Source organism: Etheostoma cragini, chromosome 10 (genome assembly GCF_013103735.1).
Source record: "Etheostoma cragini isolate CJK2018 chromosome 10, CSU_Ecrag_1.0, whole genome shotgun sequence".
Classification (NCBI taxonomy): Eukaryota; Metazoa; Chordata; class Actinopteri; order Perciformes; family Percidae; genus Etheostoma; species Etheostoma cragini.
In genome coordinates, this window is record NC_048416.1 from 17999458 (window position 1) to 18026238 (window position 26781).

At 40.4% G+C, this 26781-nt stretch overlaps 2 protein-coding genes across 2 annotated transcripts in view; one reads left to right on the plus strand and one right to left on the minus strand.

Moving 5' to 3' along the window:
- Window positions 1-26781, minus strand: part of macrod1 (mono-ADP ribosylhydrolase 1) — a 96837-nt gene that overhangs the window by 24479 nt on the left and 45577 nt on the right. Inside the window, exons 4-5 of the mRNA XM_034883383.1 lie at window positions 16248-16277; window positions 6118-6234 (exon numbers count right to left, since the gene is read on the minus strand). Of these exons, the coding sequence (XP_034739274.1) occupies window positions 6118-6234; window positions 16248-16277 (147 nt within the window). The remainder of the gene's footprint in view (window positions 1-6117; window positions 6235-16247; window positions 16278-26781) is intronic.
- Window positions 22860-26781, plus strand: part of flrt1b (fibronectin leucine rich transmembrane protein 1b) — a 29382-nt gene continuing 25460 nt past the window's right edge. Inside the window, exon 1 of the mRNA XM_034883441.1 lies at window positions 22860-22965. The gene's annotated coding sequence lies outside the window, so the exon portion shown is untranslated. The remainder of the gene's footprint in view (window positions 22966-26781) is intronic.

Consider the following 26781-nt stretch of genomic DNA (forward strand, 5'->3'; position numbering starts at 1 on the left):
CCCCCTCCCCAAAAGCTACAGACTCAGAAATGGCAAATACTAAGGAAAGCTCACTGTGGGACTGGCTCTAGTTGGCAGTAATTCTGCACCAAGGCTGCATTTCAGAAAAGAGACCTTAGATACAGTATTAGGGGACCACTAAGGTCTATATAAAAGCATCCAAAAAGCACCATGTCATGGGACCTTTTAGACACTTTTTGAAAACATTCTACTACACTTGTTTTATTAAGGCACCAATACTGAACAATCTTCTTCACATAAAAACAATAATAAACAGACTGAGTAACATAACTTAAGGAAACAAAGTGAAGTTAAGAAACAACAGACAAGTAAGATAAGGAAGGGAAACAGTAAGTAACAAGTAACAAGTAACATTTGTTAACAAGGTAACAAATTTACAAGTAAATTTGTACTTACGTGCAAATCAGACTATATTCAACCCTATGTCTGTGTCTGTGTGTGTCTGTCTGTGTGTGTGTTTGTGTCTGTCTGTGTTTGTATGTGTGTGTGTGTGTGTGTGTGGTGCGTGCGTTCTCTTTCATAACTGGGCGTCACGCTGGCATGAGCCTTTAGAGAACTTGACTGAGTGCCATCCGGTGACACCCGCCCCGGCCTTTCTTTCTATCTGCCATTCCAGCTTTTTCCGGCCAATTGTCATTAACCCTCTTTTTGGCTCTGTCCCGCCCCCCACCCACCCCCTTTTGGCCTCTCACCATTCTTACCTGGGAGGCCACGAGTCGCTGCTCCTGCTTATACTCAACGGCCATCCATCCATCCGTCCATCCTTTCCCTTCCCCTTACACTCTCTCAGTTCTTATACCTCCATCTGTCCCTCGCCTTTCTTTATCTGCCTTTAAAGCAGGAGGCAGGAAAAAGGCGAGCTGGTCCTTTGTGTGCTTGGGCTCAGTTTGTGCTCAGCCAAGCGGACACAGCTCTTAAATCCAGGCCTGGGCCTTTAGCACAAAAGGAGGGCTCAGGTCTTGTAAAAGCTCTCGCTATCTCTCTCCACCTTTCTCCAAAAAAGACAGAGGGGCAGTTATTCTAAACAGGAGGTAAAAGAGTAGGCCGAGAAGGGGGGAACGAGATGCCGATGCTGAAAGGAGTGGACATAATTCTCTTCATCAGAGAGCAGCAGCACAGACATTCTTCACTCCCTCACTCCAACTCTCTTTTCCCAAAGCCAAGCAACACCAGAGCTTTTTTTTTATCCCTTTCTCTCCTTTAAGGCGAATGAATTAACTGAATGAATTAACACCAGGGCTGCTGTGATCATCATCATCACGCTCCTCCTCATCAGCAGAAGCAGCTTTGAGGAAGCTTTTTAACACCTAGAAGGATCACACTGCTGACGCCCAGGCAGGAAGAAGCAAAGATGTCGACAACCTTGTCAAAAAAAGAGGAGAAAAAAAAAATCCCCCACAACTAGCAAGGTATCACACTCTGAGTGCTACAGTGTTTAGCCCAGAGCCTTGTCAATTCTCTTGGCACTACTAAAGAACCCTTACTGCTAATGATGATACGAAGAGAGGGGGAGGCAGAGAGGGAGGTGACATGGGGAGGGAAAGGAAAGGCAGGTAGAGGATAAGAGCGAGACACAAAGGAGAAAGAAAAAGGATGAAGAGCGGGAGTGAACAAGAGAAAAAAGAGAGGAGGTGAAGAGATAGAAAGGTGAGGATGAGAAGAACATGATGAAACAAGGTGTTTAAGTTGTTGATCACGACGGGCAGAAACATCACATCTTCAAAGAAAGGGAAACAGACATGAGAGAGCGACAGGGCGACAGGCAAAGCAGAGGGATAGAGGTCTTTGAGGAGAGGAAGAGGGGGAGTCTGGGAGAGCTGCAGTGAGGATTTTAATTAACGGTAATTGGCCACCAAGGGAACAGAAACTGGTAGAAGGGAGGCAGAAGAGGGACGAGAGGGGAGCATAACAGTCAGTTTTTGACAGAGTGATATCTCTCTTGCTTTGTATCTCTCTACTTCCTTCAGCACTTTTTCCATATGGGCCTTTCCATCTCCATCTTCATCTCGTTTTTCCACCTCCGACTGTGCTACTACAGTTTACTCCCCAAAACAGTATCCTCAACTATCTAGCAATTTCTCTAAAATACGAGACACTGTAAGCATGTGGGACAAAATTAAAGGAATGTGTGCTTTTATGCTACAAAGCTTTGCACACTTTACTGAGTTACAGAATAAGTTTAAAATGCAGTTTATTGTGATTTTTGGGCTGAAAACTAGAAAACGTTGTGTGAAAGGTATGCCAGGCCATTTTTCCTGCAGAAGAAATTACGTACTTCAACTAATCTTAAAGCTGCTATAATCAATATTTTCATATTTACAATGGATCACTTACTTTAATTAAGAATTGTCACTCAATTATTCAGTTCCCTCAGCTCTACGGAGCAATATCGGGATTGTTTTCAGCTAGGCAGCTTTTTTTGTCTTGAAAACTTCTTTAAAAACCCACTGTAGACTACTTGCTCAGCACCAATAAGGAGACAAACATAGGTAGGTAGTGAGCATATTGAAGCCATTAAGCAGCAAAGTTATTAGCAAGTATTTTGGTAGAGACCAAAACAGAGCTAAGAGAATGTATATAGCTTCATTGGACCTATTTTTAGTGCTCAAACTGCAAGGTAAGTTGTAAGTCTGCACTGACGTTACTAGAGAGAGCGCTGCCTTTACTGGATGTAAATGATTATGTTTCTGACCTCATGGTTCTGACCTTATGTTGTCTCTCTCTCCTTTGCTTTAGACTCTTTCTTTTCTTTAGACCCGCCAGATCCCTCCCCGGTGTGGCACGCTGTTGTATCTTGGTGTGTTTGGCGGGGGAGCTAGGGCCAACTGGGGAACAGGTGAGCAGGGTTGCAGCAGTGTTTATCGGTACACAGGTGAGCTCTGGGGCGCTGGGTCGCCTGGACAACGCTTTCAGTTCATGCTCCCCTGTTTGGCAACCACAAAACACACAAGTAGACACCTATACACATGTGCACATGCATCTTACAGCACACAGCCGGCTCACAAGTGAGCAACAGGATCATTTTATGCACACACAGACAGACTAATATCAAACCTAATCAAGTCCTCTAATTACAGGGGCTCATATGCCCCAAAATTGCTGATTGCTGATTTAACTGCCTTTACGTTTTGGTTAATATGTGAATTTAGACAGGACCTGCTTGAAATTTTCCAGCTGTCTGTCAACACCGCCAAATTGCAAATCTTGCTAAACAGCAGATGTAGTGTGCCATGTGCTCCGGGTGTTGCTAGGTTACGCCACTGGGATGTTGCTGGCTAAGTGGCTGCGGGATCATTGATGGATACTCTGTATGGAGGGCCGACAGAAGGTCCTCTGGACCATTTGGCAACTCGTGAGTCTGACGCTCTTTAAATCCCACATCTGGTGGCAAGCCCATACAAATCAAGATCAAAGTGTAGGCTTTGAGATTGGACCTTTCTCTCAACCTCCCTGGCTTTCTCCTGTCAAGTTTCATTTTAATTTCTTTCTCTTTTCAACGGCAGCGCTCTGCCTTCACACAGTCCTCTGCCTGCTTTGTTATCCCGCCTTTGCCTTCCCTGTGTTGTTGCTGCCTCGCCTCTCTCCCTCCTGCTGAGAGATAATCAAGCCCTGTTGTGAGTGTTTAAGCATTGTAGACACATGTTGAATTATTCTTAGACTTGACTCTGGGAGGAGAGAGATAGTCTCCATACCACATGCTGGGTAATGTCCATGCACATATGAATGCACCCGAACACACCGTTGGTCAGTCAGTCATTGAGTCAGAGAGATGGTCAGTCACACAGCTCTTAGGCTGACAGGTAAGAGAGTGACAGGACCTTACAGGCAACCCACAATGTATACACTGATATACTACACTTATTGCAACACAGACACAAGTAAGTAAACACAATATGCACATGCACACAACCAGACCTTAGAATCAACTGTATCAACATAAAAGTAACACACATGCACACATAGGACACTTATGACAAGCAGCAGTAGCATCCACTCACACGTGTACAATTATTACAGCTAACATACACAAAATGAACCAATAAAAGGAAAGCAGACAATGTCAGAACTCATCTTCTTACTAACTCCCTCCTGTCTTCAACTCCCCTCAAACCAGTCCCCTCCTCCACGCTGCTTCGCTTTATGTGTTATTTCTTTTACCACTCTCCCACTCCCTCCTCATCTATTTCTTCTATTCCTGCTCTCCATTCTGCCTTGAGCTTGCCTTTATCATTGCTTCTCTTTCCTTTTTTCTCTCTCATTCTTTCACTGTGAACTTAAACTCTCCATGGAGCCATAAGCTGATATCACACAGACTCAGAGTTCCTTTAATCTCTCTCTCTCTCTCTCTCTCTCTCTCACACACACACGCATATTCACATGCACGCACGCACACACACACGCAGGCAGGCATGCGCGCACACACACACACACACACACACACCTGGGTGGTCATTATATTATACAAAGCTTGGCAAGGGCATTTTTGCAATACCTATTGGTGTAATGCTGTGTGCAAGCCATTGCAGTGGTGGGCAATATTATGATTAGCTCCACACAAAAGATCATGTTTAGAATGAGGGGGGGGGGAGGTGGCAACTATTTAACGTAGAAGGATGGGAACGCTGTATGTGACACTCATATATGAGTATATTCTTCATGTTACCGATTGAGAGACTTTTATGATGGATAATAACATATAATGGATGTCACATCCCACCATTTATTTAGCACTGCACTCCTGTACCATTGTCGGACTCACAATGGGAAAGGATTAAAATAAATACAGCAAAAACGGAGAAATAGTCTTTTTTATTCCACACACATTCTTCTTCTTTTTCTTGTCACCTTCGTCATCCACAATGTAACCCGACCGTTGACATCTGGGTCAGAGATTTGATTTCGATTATGCTAGTAGCGGCTAATGTAGCCTTGAGCTGCTAGCCTCAAACAAAAATGAGAAGCGTGCTACAGCAACAGATGTCTCACTTCTTTCTAACTCCACGCCTCCAGATTTGTTTCATTTTCAAAACTTTACCTTAATCCCAAACCAACATGCTCTTAAGTGGTATCACTTGAGGCAATTGACCAGATTTCACACTGCTCCCACTGGAGCCACAAAAGGCTTCATATTTATAATAATAACTTATATTTTCACATTATGCAGTAGCACTACCAAGACCCGTTAACAGAGTTATATATGTCAAATTGGTACTCTTCCTCTTTAAGAAATCGAATTTTGGAAGAATTCTGGTACTGAGTGTTTTGTTGACATTTTCAACTGAGACGAGACGTCATTGCTATATCTCCTTTCAGCCACATTTTGTACTAAGTAGATATTATAGCACTGCACTTCCTAACAGTAATTCAACAAATTAGTCAATTAAACCAGTAGTTCCCAATGGGGGTCTAATAAAAAAAGATAGTTGTCTACCACTTATTTAATAATGACTATAATAGTTAACTACAGCCCTTCCAAGAGGTCACCTGTCAGTATCTAGAAACAGGAAGAGACTAGTTTTCAGTGTACTTACTGCTGTTTAGTTCTTCTTCATGTCTACATCTAGTACTGAGGCTCTCCCCACAGTCACATGTTGTGTTTAAGATGTCAGGGAAGATGGAGGAGAATTTTTTTTTAACTGAAACACCTAGAAATACTTTTTCTGTCACGTTGAATCTTAAGTTTCATCACATTATACATGCCGCAATGGAGTGCCACTTAATAATTGAGTGCCATTTACTTTGCTATAAATGGAAGGCTGTGACATTATTGTGGAGCATTAGATGAGTTTCTGCTGGGGGTTGAATTTGGGCTGGAAAGTAAAACTATTCTACTTTAGGTAGAACAAAACAGTTAAATTAAGTTGTGCATGTTAATGTGAAGAAGAATAAAAACGTTCCTGTTGCATATTAGGACAGCAGAAGAGCCTTATTTTGTGTGTTTTTTATTCATGCAAATCACCGGTGCAGCTTGCTTATTTTCAACAACACCCTGCATCACTGTCACATTTTTCTAAACATTCACACCTGGAAGTAATCCAATAAAACCACACAGAAGTAGCTGGAAGTTACACAAAAACTCACAAACAGTATACTCACACTTTGCTGGGAGGCCATAGCCACAAGTGATCTTGGCTTCTCCGGTCTCACAGCCCTGGAGGGAAGCACACTCCTTTTTTAGCAGTGGACCTGCAGCACGGTGGATCGCTCCGTCCACTGGAGAGGAGAGACAGAAGATTCAGAGAGTTGGCCTACTTATGTGAATCCTCTGCAATATGACTAAATATAGGGAGTCTTAATGTTTGAAGTTCAGGAGACACATTTACAGGTATCAAAGCTTAGTGCTTAAATGACCTGAATAAAGTCGGCTTCATTTTTTCTTTTAATAAGTAAAAGCATCTGTCTCTCTGAGTGTCAGTCTGTTTAATGGATTTTAGGGCCACTGCCTTAGTTAATTACTCCATTTAATGTGGTATTAGAGGCTCAGCTGACTTTGACTTTTTGGTCAATTAGTCTTTATTAATTACAATTTCATAAATCTGTATCTATCTTTGATCCACACCACATCTAAAGACTGTGACTGTGTTCATTTCAACGAGGGCGATGATTCAGGAAAAGCAATTTTACAGCTGTGCCAATTACCGGTTCCGGTCACAATTCTTGCACCTTCTGCAGTTATAGACATTTCCTCAAAGCACACGGGAAAAACTACGTTACAAACAGAGACAGGGCTAACATAGCTAAAAAATAGATTAAAGACTTGTGTCATAATGTGTAATGTCTTAATTTCCTTTAGTTTTATAAATTTAGTATCAAAAACAGTATTGTTTAGGATCAAAGTCACGTTATTGGTATCTGCACTGGGATCGAATATTTTTGAAAGATACCAAGCCCTGGTCCTTAACTAAAATAACCGCCTTCCAAACAGCTTTTCTATGCTAGTAAACGTGTTACTAAATCTTGGCTTTTGGTCTTATGTGTACCCATACACATGTGCTCTTATGCGTGTTTTTGTGTATATGTACACGCTTAAATGTGTATGCATCTGTGTGGGCCTGATCAGAAAGATTGTCAGGTCAAAAAGATGCTCTAGCTCAAGGCTATGCAGTCCTCTCATACAGACTGGGGGAAAAGGCCAGTTTTCACCATAAATCGCACACACATATTTATGTCTGTGTCAAACATAAAGCTTTAAACAAATCAAAAGGTATTGTTGGTTTACATTTCAGTACAATTTTCATTTCTTTTGCTTTTGTTTCTGCTTTTGTAGCCTGTTTCCTGATCTCCCTCCAGACTAGTTTTACATCTGCTGCTCTCTCCCTTATTCCTCTCCCTTTATCCTTTTTCTCTTTTCTATCTCTATGTCTTATCACACTTGTTCTCTATTTCAGAGTCGTCCTGCTTCCTTCAAAGTTAGTGTGTGCAGTGTATGTGTGTGTGTCTGTTTGTGTGTCACCTAAAGGACTCTTCACACACACATACAAAACGCACACAATGAACACATGTGCTTTGACAAGGATATACACACCAGCAATATTTTGCACGCACCCACACCCCAACACACACCCACCCACACACACACACACACACACAGTATCTGAGTTGTTTCTGTGCACCCTGAGGAGCTAGCCAGTGTTCAGAGCTTGCCTTTCACACTTGCGCTTAGCTCACAGTGCGGCCCAGTTCAACATAGCACAGCATGGTATGCACACTACAGCTCAGCACGGCATGCAATATGCCAACTTAACACAATAACGTTCAGATAACACCAGACCCCCTGCCTGGAGCTACTCAGTTTGGCAAAACTCACCGCTGTAACAGTTGGTCTGTATACAGTCGGACGGAGATAAGAACCACAGGCCAACAAGCTAAGCTTTGACATATGAATGGGTGTTATTGTACTATTTTCACCAAGTGCTGAAAAGTTTCACAGTACTGTGACAAACTCAAACATTCCTGACAGAAGTGTTTCATTCCGGGTTAATTATGAATTATTGACACCAGACTGTTAAACTAGACCTCTAGTGACTATAATTAGTTTTAAAGAAAAGCAGTCTTGAGCCAGATTCTTACTCCGGCACAGCGGCTGGAAACATTAACAATATCAATTAAATATAGACAATACTATTTAAATATATACATTATACGACAGATTATACTACTAATTTGTCCTAATACATTTTGAGGGAGACATGATTGCTGCCAGAATTAAGATGCAACAATGTTTTCAAATGTAGGAAGCGCTACAGCACAATTATGTACGCATGCAAGTTGTAGTGCGTTGATCAGGGACAACAGTGGGTGTACAAAACTCACAACTCTGACACCATGCAGGAGTCAGAACGGTAATGTTCATACACAGAGTCTTGTCTTTGGTTAGGTTTTGGCAAACAAAATAACTTTGGTTAAGGTTAAGAAGAACAAAAACATGATTTAAGTTATAATATCAATAAAGTTAACACATCCTGTCTTGTGCTTCAACCAATCTTTCTGTAATTTTACCTAAGTTCTTGAGTGTACAAAGATAAAAAAACATAAATCATTCTTTAGCTGTATAGTGTAGATGTTGTATTGCAAAACCACATATTACAAGAAAGAACAAATGACATACAGTATGTTATAATTGAACATGTTGCAGATAATTTCATTTAAAAAACACTTAGGGTGCCTGCCCTCGTGGCCTAAAGGGGTTTAAGGCAAAGACCCCCAGTTTTACTCTGAATCTAAGCAAAGAATTTTGAGGCTCTTGTTGAGATGAATGTTCTTCCTGGGAGGGCAGTCTCGGATATATGTAGACACATTACACCAACCAACACAATCTGTCCTTTAAGCTGCAGATTACATCATTTTGTCTGTACTTTCACATAAAGCACGCTCTGTGCATTCAGCTAAAGAAGGCTTTGTTTTTCTCATGTTTAAGATAGATTTCTTATGTTAAATAGAGATAAGAAGAGTAAAGACAGAATAATCAATTTCTCTTGTCTCTGGACACAGCCTGAACCTGGCGGTTAGGGTTAATAAATATCCATACACCTATTCAGTCTCTTCGTGACTCCCACCTTTCTATTGTAAAGAGCTGTCCCTCTAACTAAATTCACTGAACAGCTTGTGTTAGCTTTCTTTTAGACAGTGGTAACTTCTGGCTCTGTGGGAGCCGGTGTAATAGCCCAGCATGAACACTGCACGCTACTGAGTAGATTCAGACACTGTTCTGTCACTTCAATGCGGTCAGAAATATGAAGGGGGATTTCATGAGCAGAGGGGGGTGCAACTGAAAGATGTGTTTGAAGTAACGCTGCGCCAGCTGTACTTCTTCATCGCAGGCACATATGCAGGTCTATTAGTGCTCAGGGATGGCAATATTATTTATTCTACAGAACGAAATCGTCCCAATCTATTTTCTATATGAATTATTTAACATTTTGTTAATGAATAAAAAGGGTAGAATTTAGGAATTGCTCAGCATTGATTTCTGCAATGTCACACATATTTGTTAGTTATTTGTGGACTGTGTTTCTGATGTGTCAAACTAGTGGCATGGCCAAGTCGCATGGCACTGTCGGGGGGTCAGTCCACCACAGGCTGTAATATCTCACTGGATTGCAATGGAATTCAGTATAGACATCCATGGTGCCTAGAGGATGAATTTACTTTTATCTTGAACTTTGGTGATCTCTAACTTTTCATCTTGTGCCACCTTCAGGCCAAAACATACTTTTGTTTATGACTAAATACCTGGAAAACTAATGACATTTCTAACGGCTGTGATTCGGACTTAGAATATAGAAGTATCCGAGTAAAAATATAAAAATTAAAAGAAACATAAGGAGCCTGGATATGTATGATAGAAATATAAGGAGTGTGGATGTGTACGATAGCCTTCAAGTGTTTAGTGCTAATATGAAAATGCTAGCATACTAACATGCTAAACTAAGAAGGAGAACAGAGTAAACCTACACCTGATAGACATCATCATTTCATCAGTGTGAGGCTGCATGCACACCAAATCAGGCATTTTCAGCAATTAACGCAGGGTTATCCCCATTGTGTTCCCCACTCTATTCTGTTTTGTGTGATCGTCAGATACGTGATTGGCCACCGCGGCGTGACGTTGGGTTACGTTTCTCCAAAAGCTTATTCTGTTTCAACTTTTCGTTATTGCATTTTTTTCCCCCAGAATTGCCTATGGTCCCCACCGCCACAGCCTAAATGGTACTACCCATATTTATATCAATGGGTAGACTGGCATTTTTGCAGCGACTCCTAATTTGGTATAAATGCAGCCTTACATTGATAATGTTAGCATGCTGGCATTAGCATGTAGCTCAAAGCACCACTGTCCCAAAGTAGTAGCAGAAAGTACATGCTGTGGACAATACTATCTTGTTCCATTGTGGGACTATTTAGGCAATTATTTATTTCTATAATAAACATTCTGTCTTGTTCTTGTATTATTCTACCACTATGTGGGCTTATCACTTGTGGACTGCATCTCTTTACATGAACTGTGTGTTTCTTTTATCTGCGCCTTCAATGAAAATGTATTTCTCTTTGGAGGTAATAAATAAAGCATATACACACACACATACACACACACACATATATATAAACTGTATATATACTGTATATATATATACACCTATTAAACTATAAATGGATACCAAGAACCAAATTAGCAACACTCCAGTGTCAAAGGATACATCTTCATACACCACTTACTCTGTAGCATGCAAATGGTACCTGAACTACTCAACAATCGTCCGTAATTGGCTACAGCTAATGCCACCAACAGACAAATTATTATGAATTAGTCATGATGTTAATTTATATTACTAGACACTGAAAAAATATTTTAAAAATTCAGTACTAATTTCCTTATAAATAAAAAAAAAAAACAACATTTATTATTTAGCCTTCATTACCATAAGAAATATCACATCAACGTTTTCTGCTACTGACGCCCATTCTTCCAGGGAACACAAGATGGGACGCAGATGTAAAAAAACAATTGAGAGACTCAAACAGAGATAGATAAAGACAAGATGAGAAAAGAGCACAGTTGGACAAAGAGAAATGAGTTTGAAAGAGGGTCAAGTGTAAAACAGGGTGTGTAGTTAAAGAGAGGGAGGCTAAAAAAAAAGGATGCAATGAATGGATGGATGTGGGAAGGGGGTGGAAATGAGTGTTTTGGCTTCTGCGAACCAGTGAGCAGCCAGCTAAGCAGGCTCCTGACAAGTTTAGGTGTTATCATGGCTCCCTCACAGGCTCTGTATTGACCGACTCCGGGGGAGAGAGGGAGGGAGAGAGCCAGGGAAGTAAGGGGACTGGGAAGTGATAATTGGCGATGTGCTTACCTGGCGATGAGCCTGCAACCCCCAGCAGGGCACACAAGTAAACACAGACACAAATGCCTGCAATGTTATATGCCAGGACAAGCTTTACCCCCAACCACCCATCCTTACACACGCACAAACTGTCACGCACGCAAACACACAGGTAGATTGACATTAGAGTAAAACCAATCCCGAGGTCTCTCCTATGGAATACTAATATGGCTGCCCTTGCCAACTGACCTCTTATAGGCCAAACAGGCTGTCCGTCAAACTAATGGGGCGGAACACTGGCATATTGCTTTCCTACAATCCCTCAGCAGAGTCAGGACACTCATTTACTTCAGTCAGCTTGTTGCCAAGGCAACATTTAGGATGGGTCTAGTGGTGGATGCACGCACACACACAGCTTCACACCCACTTGTATATAGGTACTTGTATCCACACTAACTTAAACATTCAGCTACCTGTTAAATGCTATTTTGAACGTCTACACACACACACACACAAACACATACATGTTAAGGTGAAACAGGCAAATTTACGTATGCGGCAGGGACACTGGCAGCAGTGTCTGTATGCGGAAGGTACACTTAGTGCTCTTTGCCTCTCGTCTTATCGTCGCGTCCCAAAACTAATCTTCTGCCCTCTCATTTTATTCACAATACATGCTCTCTTGGTTATTTGTTCTGAAAGGCAAAAAGACAAGCCTGTCCTCCGTCTGCATTTATTCTCCTCGTCCAGACAAAGAGAAAGCAGAGAGGAGGCTGCAGACACACAAGTACCGTAGCCGAGAGACTTCAAGAGCAAGGTATCAAACCTCATCCCCGTTCTGGAGGATTGGTTATAGATGTCAGCACACACAAAGTCAGCTCTGCAAGGAAATCCAGAGCAAGAGCAGATTTTGTTCAATTTTTCCCCACACCAAAGTAAAAAATGTAAGTGGATAAAATTTTAATTGAGATCGTACTCATCTATTGTGTGCTGGGTCCGGATGTCTTCAGACACCTAAACCAATCATATTCAGGCCCTGTCTTCATGACTGGTTCACATCCTGTGCACTTTGTCCCCACAGATCCAGATCAGGCTCACAGATACCAGCTGCCTGTGTTTGCATATGTGTGTCTTTGTTTAATCAGTAAGTTGCTATTATACAAAAACAGCACATTGTGTTGGTGATTTCCACTGATAAAATCCAATGCTCAATTATAAATGAAAGCCATAGGTATCTACCACAAGATTCTCGTTAACCCCTTGCACCAAATATACAGTGGGGCTCAAAAGTTTGGGCACCCTGGGTAAAAAAATGTTATTATTGTGCATAAAGAAACGAAGAGAACGTGGGAAAATCTCCAAAAGGCATCAAATGACAAATTAGACATTTGTACAATATGTTACAAATAACAGAAAACAAAAAAAAATGGCATCTGCAAAAGTTTGGGCACCCTGCAGAGTTAAAACCTTGTACTGCCCCCTTTGGCAAGTATCACAGCTTGGAAACACTTCTTGTAGCTAGCCAAGAGTCTTTCAATTCCATTTTGAGGTATCTTTGTCCATTCTTCCTTACAAAAGTCTTCCAGTTCTTACTCATGAAATGTTCCCTGTGCCACTGACTGCAATACAACCCCAAAGCATAATTGATCCCCCACCCCTGCTTAACAGTTAGGCAGAGGTTCTTTCATTAAATTCAATGCCCTTTCTTTGCCAAAACGTACCTTTGCTCATTGCGGCCAAAAAGTTATATTTTAACTGGTTTTCTTCTGATGAGTCTTCCATGAAGACCATATTTGTACAAGTATCTCTTTATAGTGGAATGGTATACTATAACTCCAGTGTCTGCCAGATCTTTCTGGATGGATCGTGCAGTCAAACGTGGTTTTGGACTTGCTTTCCTCACAATTCTGTAAGCAGTTCTGTCTGATATTTTTCTGGGTCTTCCAGATCTTGCTTTAACTTCGACTGTTCCTGATGACGGCCATTTCTTAATTACATTCCAAACAGAGGATATTGGCATCTGAAAACGCTTTGCTATCTTCTAATAGCCTTCTCCTGCTTTGTGAGCGTCTACTATTTTCAGTTTCAGTTTTCTAGACAACTGCTTAGAAGAACCCATGGTGCTGATTGTTGGGGCAAGGTCAGATGAGTCTGGGCATTTAATGCCGTCTTGAGTTATGACGTTTGAGATCAAAGGGTTCAGTGTGCACGTGTGGTAAAAGAAAATGCGGCCGTGTGAGTATTACACCGGGTCTCTAATACTGCATTACATGCGGTTTCAGATCACAGCATCGTTTTGGAATATTGTTTTTAATTTGAGTATAATATCTACTGTCTAACAACGACCACATTATATCTAGTTTTGGTCGAATTTTATAAAAAGTATAGCTTAGGTTTGACTTATCATGTGCTATTAGTGTACTGTAAAATAAAGTGAGACCACATTTCCCCTCCTTAACGAACCATGACAACAAAGTAACTGTAAACTAGAGTAGGTTTACATATTAATTTAACTGTAATGACAACTTCCATCATTTGGCTCTAAATGATATGGGTCACTGTCGTTTCCAACCTTGAAGATTGTTTATTGTGGCTTGGAATGTGGTTAATAGGTTTAGCTCATCCATGTGAACTGCTTATATTTTAAAGATAGTTGATGCCAATTCTGTGAAGGCTACAAATCTGCAGAAAAATCCTCAATGCAACACAAATCCCAAAGGTACATTACTGGCATATGGTGACCTAGAAGAACCAAATGCAACTTCAAAGTGTGTGCCCTGGCTCAAGCAACTTTATTGGCATTCATTCAAAAATCTAACTAAAATACATACATACACTGTATATACATATAGTATACTGTATGTACACAGTATAAATACAGGTTGTGGTAACTGCCTGAACCTCCAATTATTAGCTGAGATTTCTTTTCTATTTGTAATATCAATCAAAGCAGTGAAACATTGAAATGGTAGATAAGTTCTAAAATAAATGAGCAACGGCAGCCAGCAGGAGGTAAAAAATAATGTTAATTTCCTGCCCTTGAGTTGGTTGTTGATGTGCCAGCCGAGCTCCACACTCCTCCAGATAGAAGAAAAACAATGTCAGCAGGTGCGTGTTTGATCTAACTGAATGACTTTTATCCAGGTGCCACTGAGACTCAGTATTAAAGCAATGTAAAGATCTTTTGTTGCCTCAGCTCTGATGAAATAAATTACCAACTAAAGTTTACTGAGTTGTTACTCAGTGAAGAGTGTGATCACAGCAATGTATACCGAATGTTTTATGTGTTTTTTCCACTCAGCTCTGCCCTTGCATCTGTATATTATTTAATGTACCTTTGTTGCTTTCATCTCTCCTGTCTTCTTGCTTTAACCATCATCTCCATCCCATCTCTTTGTTTGTTCCATTCTTCCCCTCGTCTCCTCCCCTACACTTACTTCTCTCTCTGTAATTAACACCTACTGTAGCCTCTATCTGCCTTAGCAAACCCCTAAGGCTGGAGCTGGAAAGAGAGACAACGAGAGGGAAATAACTACAATAAAAAGAAATGAGAAAAATCCACAAGAGAGAAGCTGGTATGGAGCAACAAAGAGAAACCGATAAAAGAGACACTGATGAAGATGGTAGTTGTTGGATATGTTGCATCCTCATGCCCTTGGTGGACATCTTTGGAATTTAAAACAGATGTTAGTTAAATTTTAACTGATAACCAATGTAAACATGCTTTTTATAGGCACAAATGCACATAGTCTGACGCATGCACACATTTAAGGCCTCTCTAGAAACCATCTGTCTTTGTAGAGCCTTCAGTGACTTCAGGACAGTATAAAACGATGCTGTAGATCTCGAACTGCTTGATTCCATGTAGTGTATGTGCGTGTGCAAAGCAACAAGAATGTGCGGCCCATTTTTAGGGCTTGAGGCTCAGCGTGTGTATATCAGTTAAGGGTGGAGCCTGTGTGTGTGTGCTTGTGTGTGCGTGTGTGTGTGTGTGTGTGTGTGTGTGTATGCTAAGAACATCTGCAACAGAAAACTTGAGCAAAGCAAATAAACTTTCAGAGGCAGGCAAATGTACTGCTGTAAACTTACATACAAATGTACATGAGCACATACAGGTGTGCCACTGGATACGTCACCATGGAGACTAGAAAGTGAAAACTTGTGCACACACTCCCACATACACAAAAACATACAAATTGGAAGGTTAAAAATGGCAGTGCAAGTGGGCTGGTCTGAAAGGCTAAAGCGGTCTGCCCAAATGAAGATAAAGAAAACAACCACAGTCAAACGCACAAACACTCAAATTTGCAATTTTGCAAGCATTAACATACACGCACACAAACACAGTGTGTGTGTGTGTGTGTGTGTGTGTGTGTGTGTGTGTGTGTGTGTGTGTGTGTGTGTGTGTGTGTGTGTGTACGAGTTTTAGTGGAGATGGCTGCTGCATTAGCTGTACAGATTTATTACAAGTATCGATTAAGCGTAGACATCCAACACCACATGCACGCAGCAAAGCACTGAGTCAACAATACACTGAAAAATGATGTTTATATCCACAGCACTCCACAACCATAAATTATGAACTATCAACTTTGCACCTGCGCTCACAGACAAACACACAGAAACATGTACAGAAACAAAGCGTGGCATGCAAACACACCTTGAACACCTGCCACAACAAAGAGCTACCTGCTTCCACACACAAAGACATACCCCACACAGGACACAAAGAAACACTCACACATACACTCTCTTTAGCTGAATCACATGATAAAAAGAACATTTTAAATAGAATAGAAGACTATTTGCACCACAAAGCTGTACTATTAATAACAACTGAGGTCCACAAGCCTCTTGGCACACAAACACACACACAACCAACAGATCAGACAGGTTGTGACTTACCTCCACCTCCTCCAAGCAGAGTCTTGTTGGCTGAAAAAAGGACAAGAAAGAAGAAATATTCATTAAACAAACCAAAAACAACTAGAGCTGAATCAATCAAACAACAAATAAACTGCTGGATGCTCAGAAAATTATTCAAAATGTAACATGAAAATGAAATTGCTGAAGTCAAGGCTACACAAATAGTTCTGATTCTTGTTGCAACATATACATCACCGTCTAACTACATAAATTAATTTAGAGCTGAAACTATTACTGTAGTCAATCAATCCCAAGAAAATTGATAAGCAAATATTTTGTAAACATTTCAGTCTGTTTTCAAGCAAGAATACCAAATTTTGTCTGGTACAACTCCTTCGGTTTTCCCGTTTTATGTCACTGAATCACAGACCAGACTGTATGAAAACATTCCCTTGGAATCTCAGAACTCACAATGAGGGTTTAAAGAGTTTTAATTAAATTAATTAATTATTTTTAATTAAATAAATAATCAACAATTTATTCAATAACGAAAATAATGCAGTGCAAGCAACAACTAATAGAAGATGCAGTGCTGACCACCTCTGAATTCAGGTAGCAGACTACATCAGTAATCTTGATTGCTTGTTAGCGACAGAGTAATCACCATTTCACTTCTTCTAATCAGTGTGAAAAACACTGGGTCATAAACACAGACTGAACTCTGACCTTTCACCAAAGTGTTAAAAACCAACAACACCTCATCACTGTATTTATTAACAGCTGAGTTTGTAACGTTCTTCATTTGCGCTGTTGCTTGTGTGTGGGTATGATATTTAGAAACTCTGAACTCCAAAGACTTAATCAAGTTTTACATCTAATTGGGTTAACTTTTGTGTACTGAAATAACTTCTGCTGGTACACAGTATTTATTTGCTGAAGAGAATATATGTCTCATATGTCCTTCAGAACATAATTTTGTATTAGTGTCAGCATTTCTCAACAAGAGTGGTTCTCAATCCAAGTCCTCAGGGCTCACAGTGCTGCTGGGTTCGCCAACCAGCGAGTTAATTGCATTCACCTGGCATTGCAGGTGTAACTCAGTCCCTTATTAAATGGGTAGAATGAGAAGCAGCAGGCTCGGAGTCCCGTCAATGAGGACTGAGGAGCAATGCACAATCATAACGGGTAGCATCACTCCCTGCAAAGCTAATGAATAAACTCATGCTAAGGTTACAGTCCAGAAGAAAATAAACAACTCTGTGAGAAGGAACAGGCAGGCAAGATGGTTCAATTTGTCTTTTATCCAAGTTAGAAAAAAGTCCATCATGCAGCGACTTTCTACCTGGATAACAAGGTGGTGAATGTAGCTTTAATACAATATATAATGAGCTCTTTTTCCAACGAGGCATGTAGAGAATAATGCTACAGCCTGGCTGACAACAGTATCCCAAATCATTACCTACTTGAATCAAGTCACTGCACATGTTTAAAGAGTTCAAATTGCTGGCAGGGTGATAAGGCTGGCTGTGGCTGCTCCTGACATATGCGATATCCAAGTGTTTTTCTCACCCCCATATCCATAAACGTGTGGAGTCAGCAGTGCTAGCCCAGGGACATCTGCAGCTCTTCCGGAAAACTCAAACCTGACCATAAACTCATAAAAATCACATTTTTCATTTTTTTCTTTGCTCATAGATCAAATTGTGGTTGCTGTGAACATGTTAGGACAATCTGATAAGCACATAATCTCTCTGCAAGAGACAGTTACAAAGTTACATCAAAACACAGGGGACAACTCTTTAGTTACTCTTTGCCAGTAGGCATTGTGCCAATTAGGTACGCACTCAGATAGTGTATCAGGAAAGTTTAAAGAGGGAAGAGAGACTAAATCCCACAGCTGTCTTTCTCTCTCAAGAATCCGCCAACATTTTCACCATCCCCCACTGCCTCATTTATAGTGAATCCCACTTAATTTCAGCCTTTAAACACACTATACTTCTTCGTTATATGTCTCACTAACATCTCCCAAAGTGAATATCTCCATACAGCGGGAATTTAAAAAGAGGACATTATTTATTGTGACAGTGTGAAACTATTTCAGGTGCACAGCTTGTTTAAGAGCTGATGGATCCTATGGTGAACTAAAATGAAGCTCATTTGGATGTAGAAGCCCAGACAAATAAACGTCTCCATTAAGTCACCCATTCATCCGCTGCTGATTAGCTTCTTGTAGCCAGACTAGAGTCTTTTAATTCTTGTTTGAGGTATCTTCGCCCATTATTACTTCCAAAAGTCTTCCAGTTCTTTGAGATTTCTGGGCTGTCTGCCACACACTGCTCTTTTAAGGTCTATCCATAGTTTTTCATTTTTGTTGAGGTCAGGAGATTGTGAAGGCCATGGCAAAACCTTCGGTTTACGCCTCTTGATGTAATCCTCCATGGATTTTCAGGTGTGTTTAGGATCATTATCCATTTGTAGAAGCCATCCTCTCTTTAACTTCAGCTTTTTCACAGCCGGATTCAAGTTAGCGTCCAAAATTTGCTGAAATCTTATTGAATCCATTTTTTTCTTCTACTTGTCTCCCTGTGCCACTTGCTGCAATACAACCCCAAAGCATGATCGATCCAACCCCATGCTTAACAGTTGGACAGTTGGAGTTTTTTTTTAAATTAAATTCTGCGCCCTTTCTTCCCCAAATGTACCTTTGCTCATTGCGGCCAAAAGGTTCTACTTCAACCTCATCGGTCCACAGAATACAAATGTCTAATCTGTCATTTGATGCCTTTTGGAGATTTTTCCATCTTTTCTAGGCTTCTTCATAACCATAAAAGAGCAGTGCGTGACAGACAGCCCAGAAATCTCAAAAGAACTGGAAGACTTTTGCAAGGACAAATGGGCAAAGATACCTCAAACAAGATTTGAAAGACTCTTGGCTGGCTTCAAGAAGTGTTTCCAAGCTGTGTTTCTTGCCACAGGGGGCAGTACAAGGTATTAAAAGGATGCCCAAACTTTTGCAGATGCCATTTTTTTGTTTTCTGTTATTTTGAAAGTGAAATACACATTTTATTGGCTTAGAATTACGGCAACAATCGCTAATCACACTGCTATCTCATAGTCCTCTCTTTCCAATTTACAGCCAACTCTTGGCTTAAAATGACTCACCCCTGTCGGCTACGGACCACTGTTGGCTACGCCTGGATTAGCAGTTAGCAGGGTTAGCATGGCTGCGTTGGCCAAAAACAGTTGGGATCACTTTAATGGCTCAATTGTTTTGGCGAGTATGTAAACAACTCAGGTACTATAGCTATATAATTCAATGTGAGTATGCAAATGTTGAAATGACAACATGCCCTCGGCATACTTTTGGGCTCTAAACTGCCTCAATCTTTCAAATACATCTCCAATATTTACCCAGGTTTTTGTTATATCTTTGATCACGCAACTGTTAGAATCGTGCCATTTTTTCAGGTCAGGTAGAATCTATCTCCGTGATCCCGTTTGTTTGCTGCTTTAATGGCTCTACTAACACTACGGCTGTAGCACGCTGATTTACGTGTTTACAGGTATATCTGGCAACCCGGCCTGGCTGTCAAACTAAACAGTTGGTAATAACACACAGGCCACAACACAAACAGAAATTCTGTCACGGTACGGAAATTACAAAAGGTGAAAATACAGGCATTAGCATTGTTGTAGGAAAAGATAGTATCTAAAATTTACTTTTTTTTTTAAGATTACATTTTTTTTCATGTTGGTGAGCATGAATTTGCAATTAAGCTAAAGTTAGATTTTTATTTTTATTTTACACCCTTTGTAATTTTTACCTCAAAGACTGTTTTTAACAGTTTAATTTTCTCATGGAATATTTTGAGCAGATGTCATATGTTATATGGGACCGGCAGTTGACTCACACTCAGAGAAGAGACTAAAAGATTGTCAGTTAATCCAGGTGACTAAATTGTGCCCCCCCCCCCCCCCCCAAAAAAAAGCACTAAGGGGTTTCTTTAGCGCACTTTAAATGAAAATGAATGAAATACATTTTGTAGTGTTATGCTAAATGCATTTCAGGACATATTTTGTGGAAATTAATTTTGTTCACCAGCTTTCCTGTTCCCTGCCTTGTCTACATCTATGTCAGTTGATGTCCAACATTTCCCATAATGCCATTGCAATAAAGCCCAGAGAACACACTCGCACAGTGGTAGTGAAATTCCTCCACTCAAAACACAACATGTTTTATGGCTGTATTGCCTTCTGGATTACTCAGGCTGCTATCAGTACAGAAATCTCTATCTCCTAATTGGATCAAATTTCTCCTTTCCTATTTCTACTAGTAAAACGGTTGCTGCAAAATAGTGTGTAAAAAGAAGAATAACATTAGTGGGGCAGTGAAATACAATCTATGAAGTTCAGTTTAAAGCCCGACTGATATATCGGCAAGCCGATATTATCGGCCAATATTAGGCATTTCCCAATCTATAGGTATCAGCATTTATAATGGCCGATTAAAAAAATATTTTTCAAATAATTATTCACCTGAATCATAGACAAATAAATTATTCTGATAAATGAATATTTCAAAAATAAAAAACGGACGGTCAACCAAGTTATGAGCACTGGTGTTGCAGTTACTCTACCAGAGGGCAATCTACAACGTCCCTGTTTGCAACACTGATGTGTTTTTGTTCAAAAGGACTTTAAGTTTCATATCTTAAGTTTGTATATTTATACATTTTATTTATCAGACCTTTATATTGGGATGTTCCTCTGTTCTGTTGTAAATACTAGAAATACAGCAAACTTTACAAAGTAAATTAATATAGGCAGGAATGTGGGCATACACGTAAGTGACTGACACTGTCCAACTGACCCCATGAATGCCTTCAAAAAGAGAAAGTGTGCAGCATTGTATGATATAATTAATCAAGACAATGAAGACATGCAAAAAAAACTGAGCTGCATCCTTTAGATTGAAGCATATTTTCTCGACAGCAGCGTCTTAAAGAAATGTATGAAACACTAACAGAGAGCTGACTTTTTACCATGCGTGTCGTGGTAATAAACATTAGCTATAGTAGGTACAAAGAACATTATATAATCCCCTATTAAAGACAGAAATCTCTAATAGGGGATTTGCAAACTGAAAATGTTTTTACCCCCAAAAATTTAAATACTTCTGAAAATATACATTTACATGAATCTAACATAGTATTGGAAAAATACAAAGCGTCCTACTCGTAAAAATAATAAAAAACATTGATAGGTTTAATGGCCTATAGGTAAGGCAACCAATTAGATGCACAGATACAGTTACATTTAAAGATTCACTTTGCCTTCCACATGTATGCTTCACATTAAAACCTGATGAATAAATATATGAATGTGTCAATAATATTACATTAATACCTTAGTATTGCATGCACCATAAAAAGGTATGTAGTCTTTAATACTGCCCTTCATGTAATTGTAGGACCAATTTAATATGCAACTTAATTTTATATGATGTATGTAGTAGGGGGTCCCTGCTCCTTCTCTCTTTCAGTTAAAGGATCCTTGGCCTAAAACGACCCCTGCTATAGATGATTTTAACTGGGTTCACATTCATATACACCGTTGGCTGCCCAGTCAGTTCAAAAGCTCTTATTCCACACCCTATTTTCACTTTATTTCGCCTCTTGGAGAAGGTGTGCCAAGTTCAAATTTAACTTTTACTTCACCTGTTACAAGCGCAGAATACTCATTTTACCCCCCATTTTAAATGAATCTCGCTCATAGTGTTTATTAATGGAATAATATATTTATGAGGACTGTATTATGTAAAGTACAATACGCCTGTGTTAAATTATCAATGATCCCATGTAATACCACTGTTAAATACATAGGCGCTTGAGACAGAACCAGCCTCTGAGCCCTGTGGGGAAATAAGGCATCAAAGGAACTAAAGTACTGATGTCTATGTACAATCATGCAGTTGCCAAGATGTGAACACACACACACACACACAGGGCTGTGAACACTACAACATGTGCACACAAGTACAGCATTCTTGCCAGCACTCACACATAGACACATACAAATGCAGACAGTTGCGTTTGAGAGTTTGGGAAACCATGGCAACGGCAAAGCCCAAAGGTTTGTTACTGAAACCTAGTTAATTATAGAGAGACATAGAGTATTGTCAATACTCGAGGGAAAAGGGATTCACCATCTGTTAAAACCAACATGTGCTCTACCCTGTTGTGTGTGTGTGTGTGTGTGTGCGTGTGTGTGTGTGTGCGCGCATGCACACTGGCCACAGTTGTTGCATGGGCAAAAAAACAAATACACACACAAACTTCCTTCTCCCATGGTGCTGAAAACATGGAGGCTAACAGTTTCTTTTTCTTATTGGTATTAGATGACTAATTGGAATAGCTAATACTGAGCAGCTAAATAAAGCGTGCTTCTGTTAAGACACACCAATTATCGAAGTAGGGAAGGGATCAGGGTGATAAGTTATACAACTACAGAGCGAGAGAGAGGGGAGAAGGCGAGACAAGTTTGCAGGGAAAGAGTAGAGGAGGAGGAGAGTGCAAGGTATCAGGGGATGGAGGGAGGGCTCTGGGAGGGCGAGAGAGAGAGGTTGGGAGGGGTGATGAAGAGTGAGTGAGAGAGACAGAGACAAAGTGAAGTTGAGGGTGGAGAAGGGAGATGCAGGACTACATCTGCTGGAAACAAAACAACAAGATGGAGTGTACTTCTTCCTCTTTCTTGGGAGGTAAGTAATCACACTGAGGGGGAGAATGACGGAGAGAGAGAGAGACATATAGATAGAAGGGAGGATGGCAGGCTGAATAGATTGATGCATCAGTGAAGGACAAGAGCTAAATGCTTATAACCTGGCCAGACAGAAAAGGAGGAGGAGGAGGGAGAAGTTGGTTGGTGAGAGTCAAGAGAGAACAAAAGCACTCATTTGCTGTTTGGCTCAGAGCAAAAATTGATGTTGTAACCACCTGTGTGTGTGTGTGTGTGTGTGTGTGTGTGTGTGTATATGTGTGTGTGTGTGTGTGTGTCTGTGTGTGTGTGTGTGTGTGTGTATATGTGTGTGTGTGTGTGTGTGTGTGTGTGTGTATGTGTGTGTGTATGAGTGATTATGTTAGAAGTCAATAAGTAATGATAATGATGACGACGACGACAACAGGCTAAAATCTCTTTTATGTGAAGCTTTCTGTTCTGTGGCCCTCCATTTTATTTTTTCTATCTCTCTGCTCTCCGTGCCCTCTCCCCCTTATTCCCCAGGCATCAGTGCAACCTGTTTGTGTATTCCTCCCTCTAACTCTTCTCTCTCCATCTCTCTCTCTCTCCTACCCACTTGTCCTAACCACCATTACACCTCTAGCCATCATTTAGTCGGTCCACTTGAGATTGCCAATCTATTTGCTGGAGTCCTTATGGAAAAATTACAAAGCTAGGTATACAGTGCAGGATAAAAGCAGACATAGTGCTACACAGTCATGTGAGATTAAATAAGATTATAGAATGGATAAACTGATTTTTAACTTATCAGCACAGGAAGGTAAAAGTTAGAAGAAGAAAATACCAAGAAATTACCAAGATAAAGGCTTCCAATGATAAACCATGTATGTACTGTATTTATGTTAACTAATGGCGTTCTCAGATTGTTCAACATAAATGCGTAATTTCCGAAAGGATAAAAAGATGATTTAAAAAAAATATACTTAGTTTCTCGATTATGAAGAAGATTTCTTTTTTCTTTTCATTTTTCTCATAGGCTTTCCCTGGCCCTTCAGTAAATGTAGCTCCAGAGTCTGAATTTGCTTTTCTTGTTACCCTCCATGATATAAAAGACCCGTATCTCACCTCAAGGCTGTGACTTTGATGTACGAAGACAATGCGGTGAATAGAGAGAAACACTGTTTAATCTCAACAACGCAAACATCTTACTGTATTTGGCTTTGTGATGATGCACTGCAAGAATCTACACATGAGGCATCACTAAACAACCTACAGAAGAAAAAAAAATTATTTGAGCTGAGCAGGTGTGAAAAGTAAATTTTTAATTGACATGTGATGAACCTAAGAATGTTTATTACCTTTACCTCTAAGCATGCCGCAGAGCTGCTTTGTGCAGCTCACTTCTAATTAATACGATAACAGCAGAGATGTCAAACAGCATGGAAATGGGAGAGAGTTGACCCAAGTTCAACTTCATGCACATAAGCAGTGAGGTTGTGGGCAAATGATGTTGATATTTTTTTTTTACTATGTGTTCTTAAGCTGTAAACCCCTCCTGTGACTACAGTTACTACAACAGTTGGCTAGTTTGTGTACTTCCTCAATAACTCTGCAGTACAAACAGAAACCATAAGAGAGGAGTTTTACAAATTGTTGCATCTATGACCAACATGTAAATACGATACTTAGGGGAAGATTCCAAAGGTTGTACGTTGAGGATGAGGACAGCTTGGTAATAAAAGCTTTATAATGCCTTCTGTGGTCAGATAAGCAATCAGAACGGAACATCCATGTGGTGTTTGGTCAGGTGAACGTAACCACAGTATTTTACTTACAAATCTACAATCATCAGTGCAGGTATTTAGGGCTAGTATCTGTACAGTGTTATTCTCTGGCAGAAAGGTGCTGGCAGGGTGCTGGGGAGTGCTTCATTCCAGCACCTTTTTGATGCACGCTGTATGTGGGTTTTGGTTCAGGATAGACAGACACGGCCAGAACAAGCTTCTTGGTTGCCAGGGTGAAGAGTCCCACCCCATCTAGCATATGATTGGTTGCCTGGAAAAGGAGAGACAGTGATGACACCAGCGCCTTCCTAAAAAGTTCAGAGATTTTCATACTAGAAGCGCTCGGAGTGCCCACACAAAAAAGTTGGAATGCTCTCATATAAAATTGCTGGGCAACTGTGTACTCTCTCTCCTCATTGGGAACACATTGGAAAAAAAATTCTTACACTTAGAAAAAAACGCTGTAACACTTGCCCTTAGCCTAATCTTTGTTTCATTTCATTTTCTCCTTTTCAGACATGAATGTTTTTGAAGAGATTGAGCAGCTAACATGCTCTAACCTACTTTTACTTAACATAATAATTGCCTGCGCAGGGCTATTAAACTGTTACCATGAGGGATAACTAGACCATAAAATACAGTAAATTACCGCAGACGTACTAATAGTTCCTGTAGGAATATAGTCTTGCAAAGTAAGGTCTGGCCTCTCCAGACATACAATCCTGGATAGAAGAAAAGAAAAAAAAAATCGGTGTTGTTTGCATTTCTTTAGACCAATCACAATCGTCTTGGCCGGCGCTAAGTTCTGGTGGATCTGCAAAATGTTGTTGGGAAGAAACTTGTTTTTCATTCCATTTATCCCCCATTATATCAGAGTGCAAATAGCATCACTGTTTTTTATCATGATGGGGAAAACATTACAATATAATGTGATGAAATACAACAATATCACATTCAATGCACATAGGATCTTACGCCACTGTAGAGATCAATGAATACTGTTCTGGTACAGTCCTAACAAAAACTGATTATACACAAGAATACTGGATCTGATTGCATCATATTGTTCAGCTGTTCATTTTTTTGTGTCCATCCACATTTTACATTGAAATAGAAAATGGTCTATGGACAGCAAAGTGTAAATATTTCCTCCGATGGTTTTAACTTTTAAATACTGATATCAGTACCAAATTCAAAAAATCAGTAAGGGCCAGGCTCCATCTTCTACTGTACTATTGTCTCACTTAGACTGTGATTGTGTGAGTCTGACTATGGGAGTCACTTGAATTGAATCAGACTAAATCCTGGGAAGCAATCTCTGGAAGAGCACCAGAGGGTGCTGGTGGTGCAGCTGCACCCAGAACTGGGGCCCCAAGGGGCCCACACGAGCCCTCAACAGATGCTCTGTGTGCCTATGCTCTGCACATAAAAGTGTATATGCCTATGTGTGTGTGTGTGTGTGTGTGTGTGTGTGTGTGTGTGTGTGTGTGTGTGTGTGTGTGTGTGTGTTTGGATGGAGCCAAAGGTGTGTCAGTGTTTTGCACTCATAATCTGCCAGTGACATATAATATTGTGTGTGCAGCACCTAAAGTGCTAAGCTGTGGTAACTATTTTGTGAAAGAACTGCCCACAGGTAATCCATGCAAATTAATTGACTTTTATGTGCCTCTTAGGCAAATAAAACTCATTGGTCACAAAGTCTGAATTACAACAGTATTAGGCAGTTGAGGCAGTGTTGACTTACAGTCAGTAGCTGAGAACAGAATCTCAAGGAAGCGTGTGTTTGACTTCCCAGTCCTGTTACAGCATGATGTTAGTGCCTGTATGTTTAAATTAAATCTCTTTACTGAGAAGTGTGAGACACCCCTTCCAATGACTGATACGTACAATTGTTCCATCTAAAGAACCCCCAAATTGGCCCCAAACACTACCAGGCAATGGCGCTTTGTGTGTGTGTGTGTGTGTGTGTGTGTACCTGTCAGTCTAACTTGGTGAGTTGTCGGTAATTGCTGGACCGTGGCGACCTGCTGAACCCCTGAAACGGAGCTCAGAGA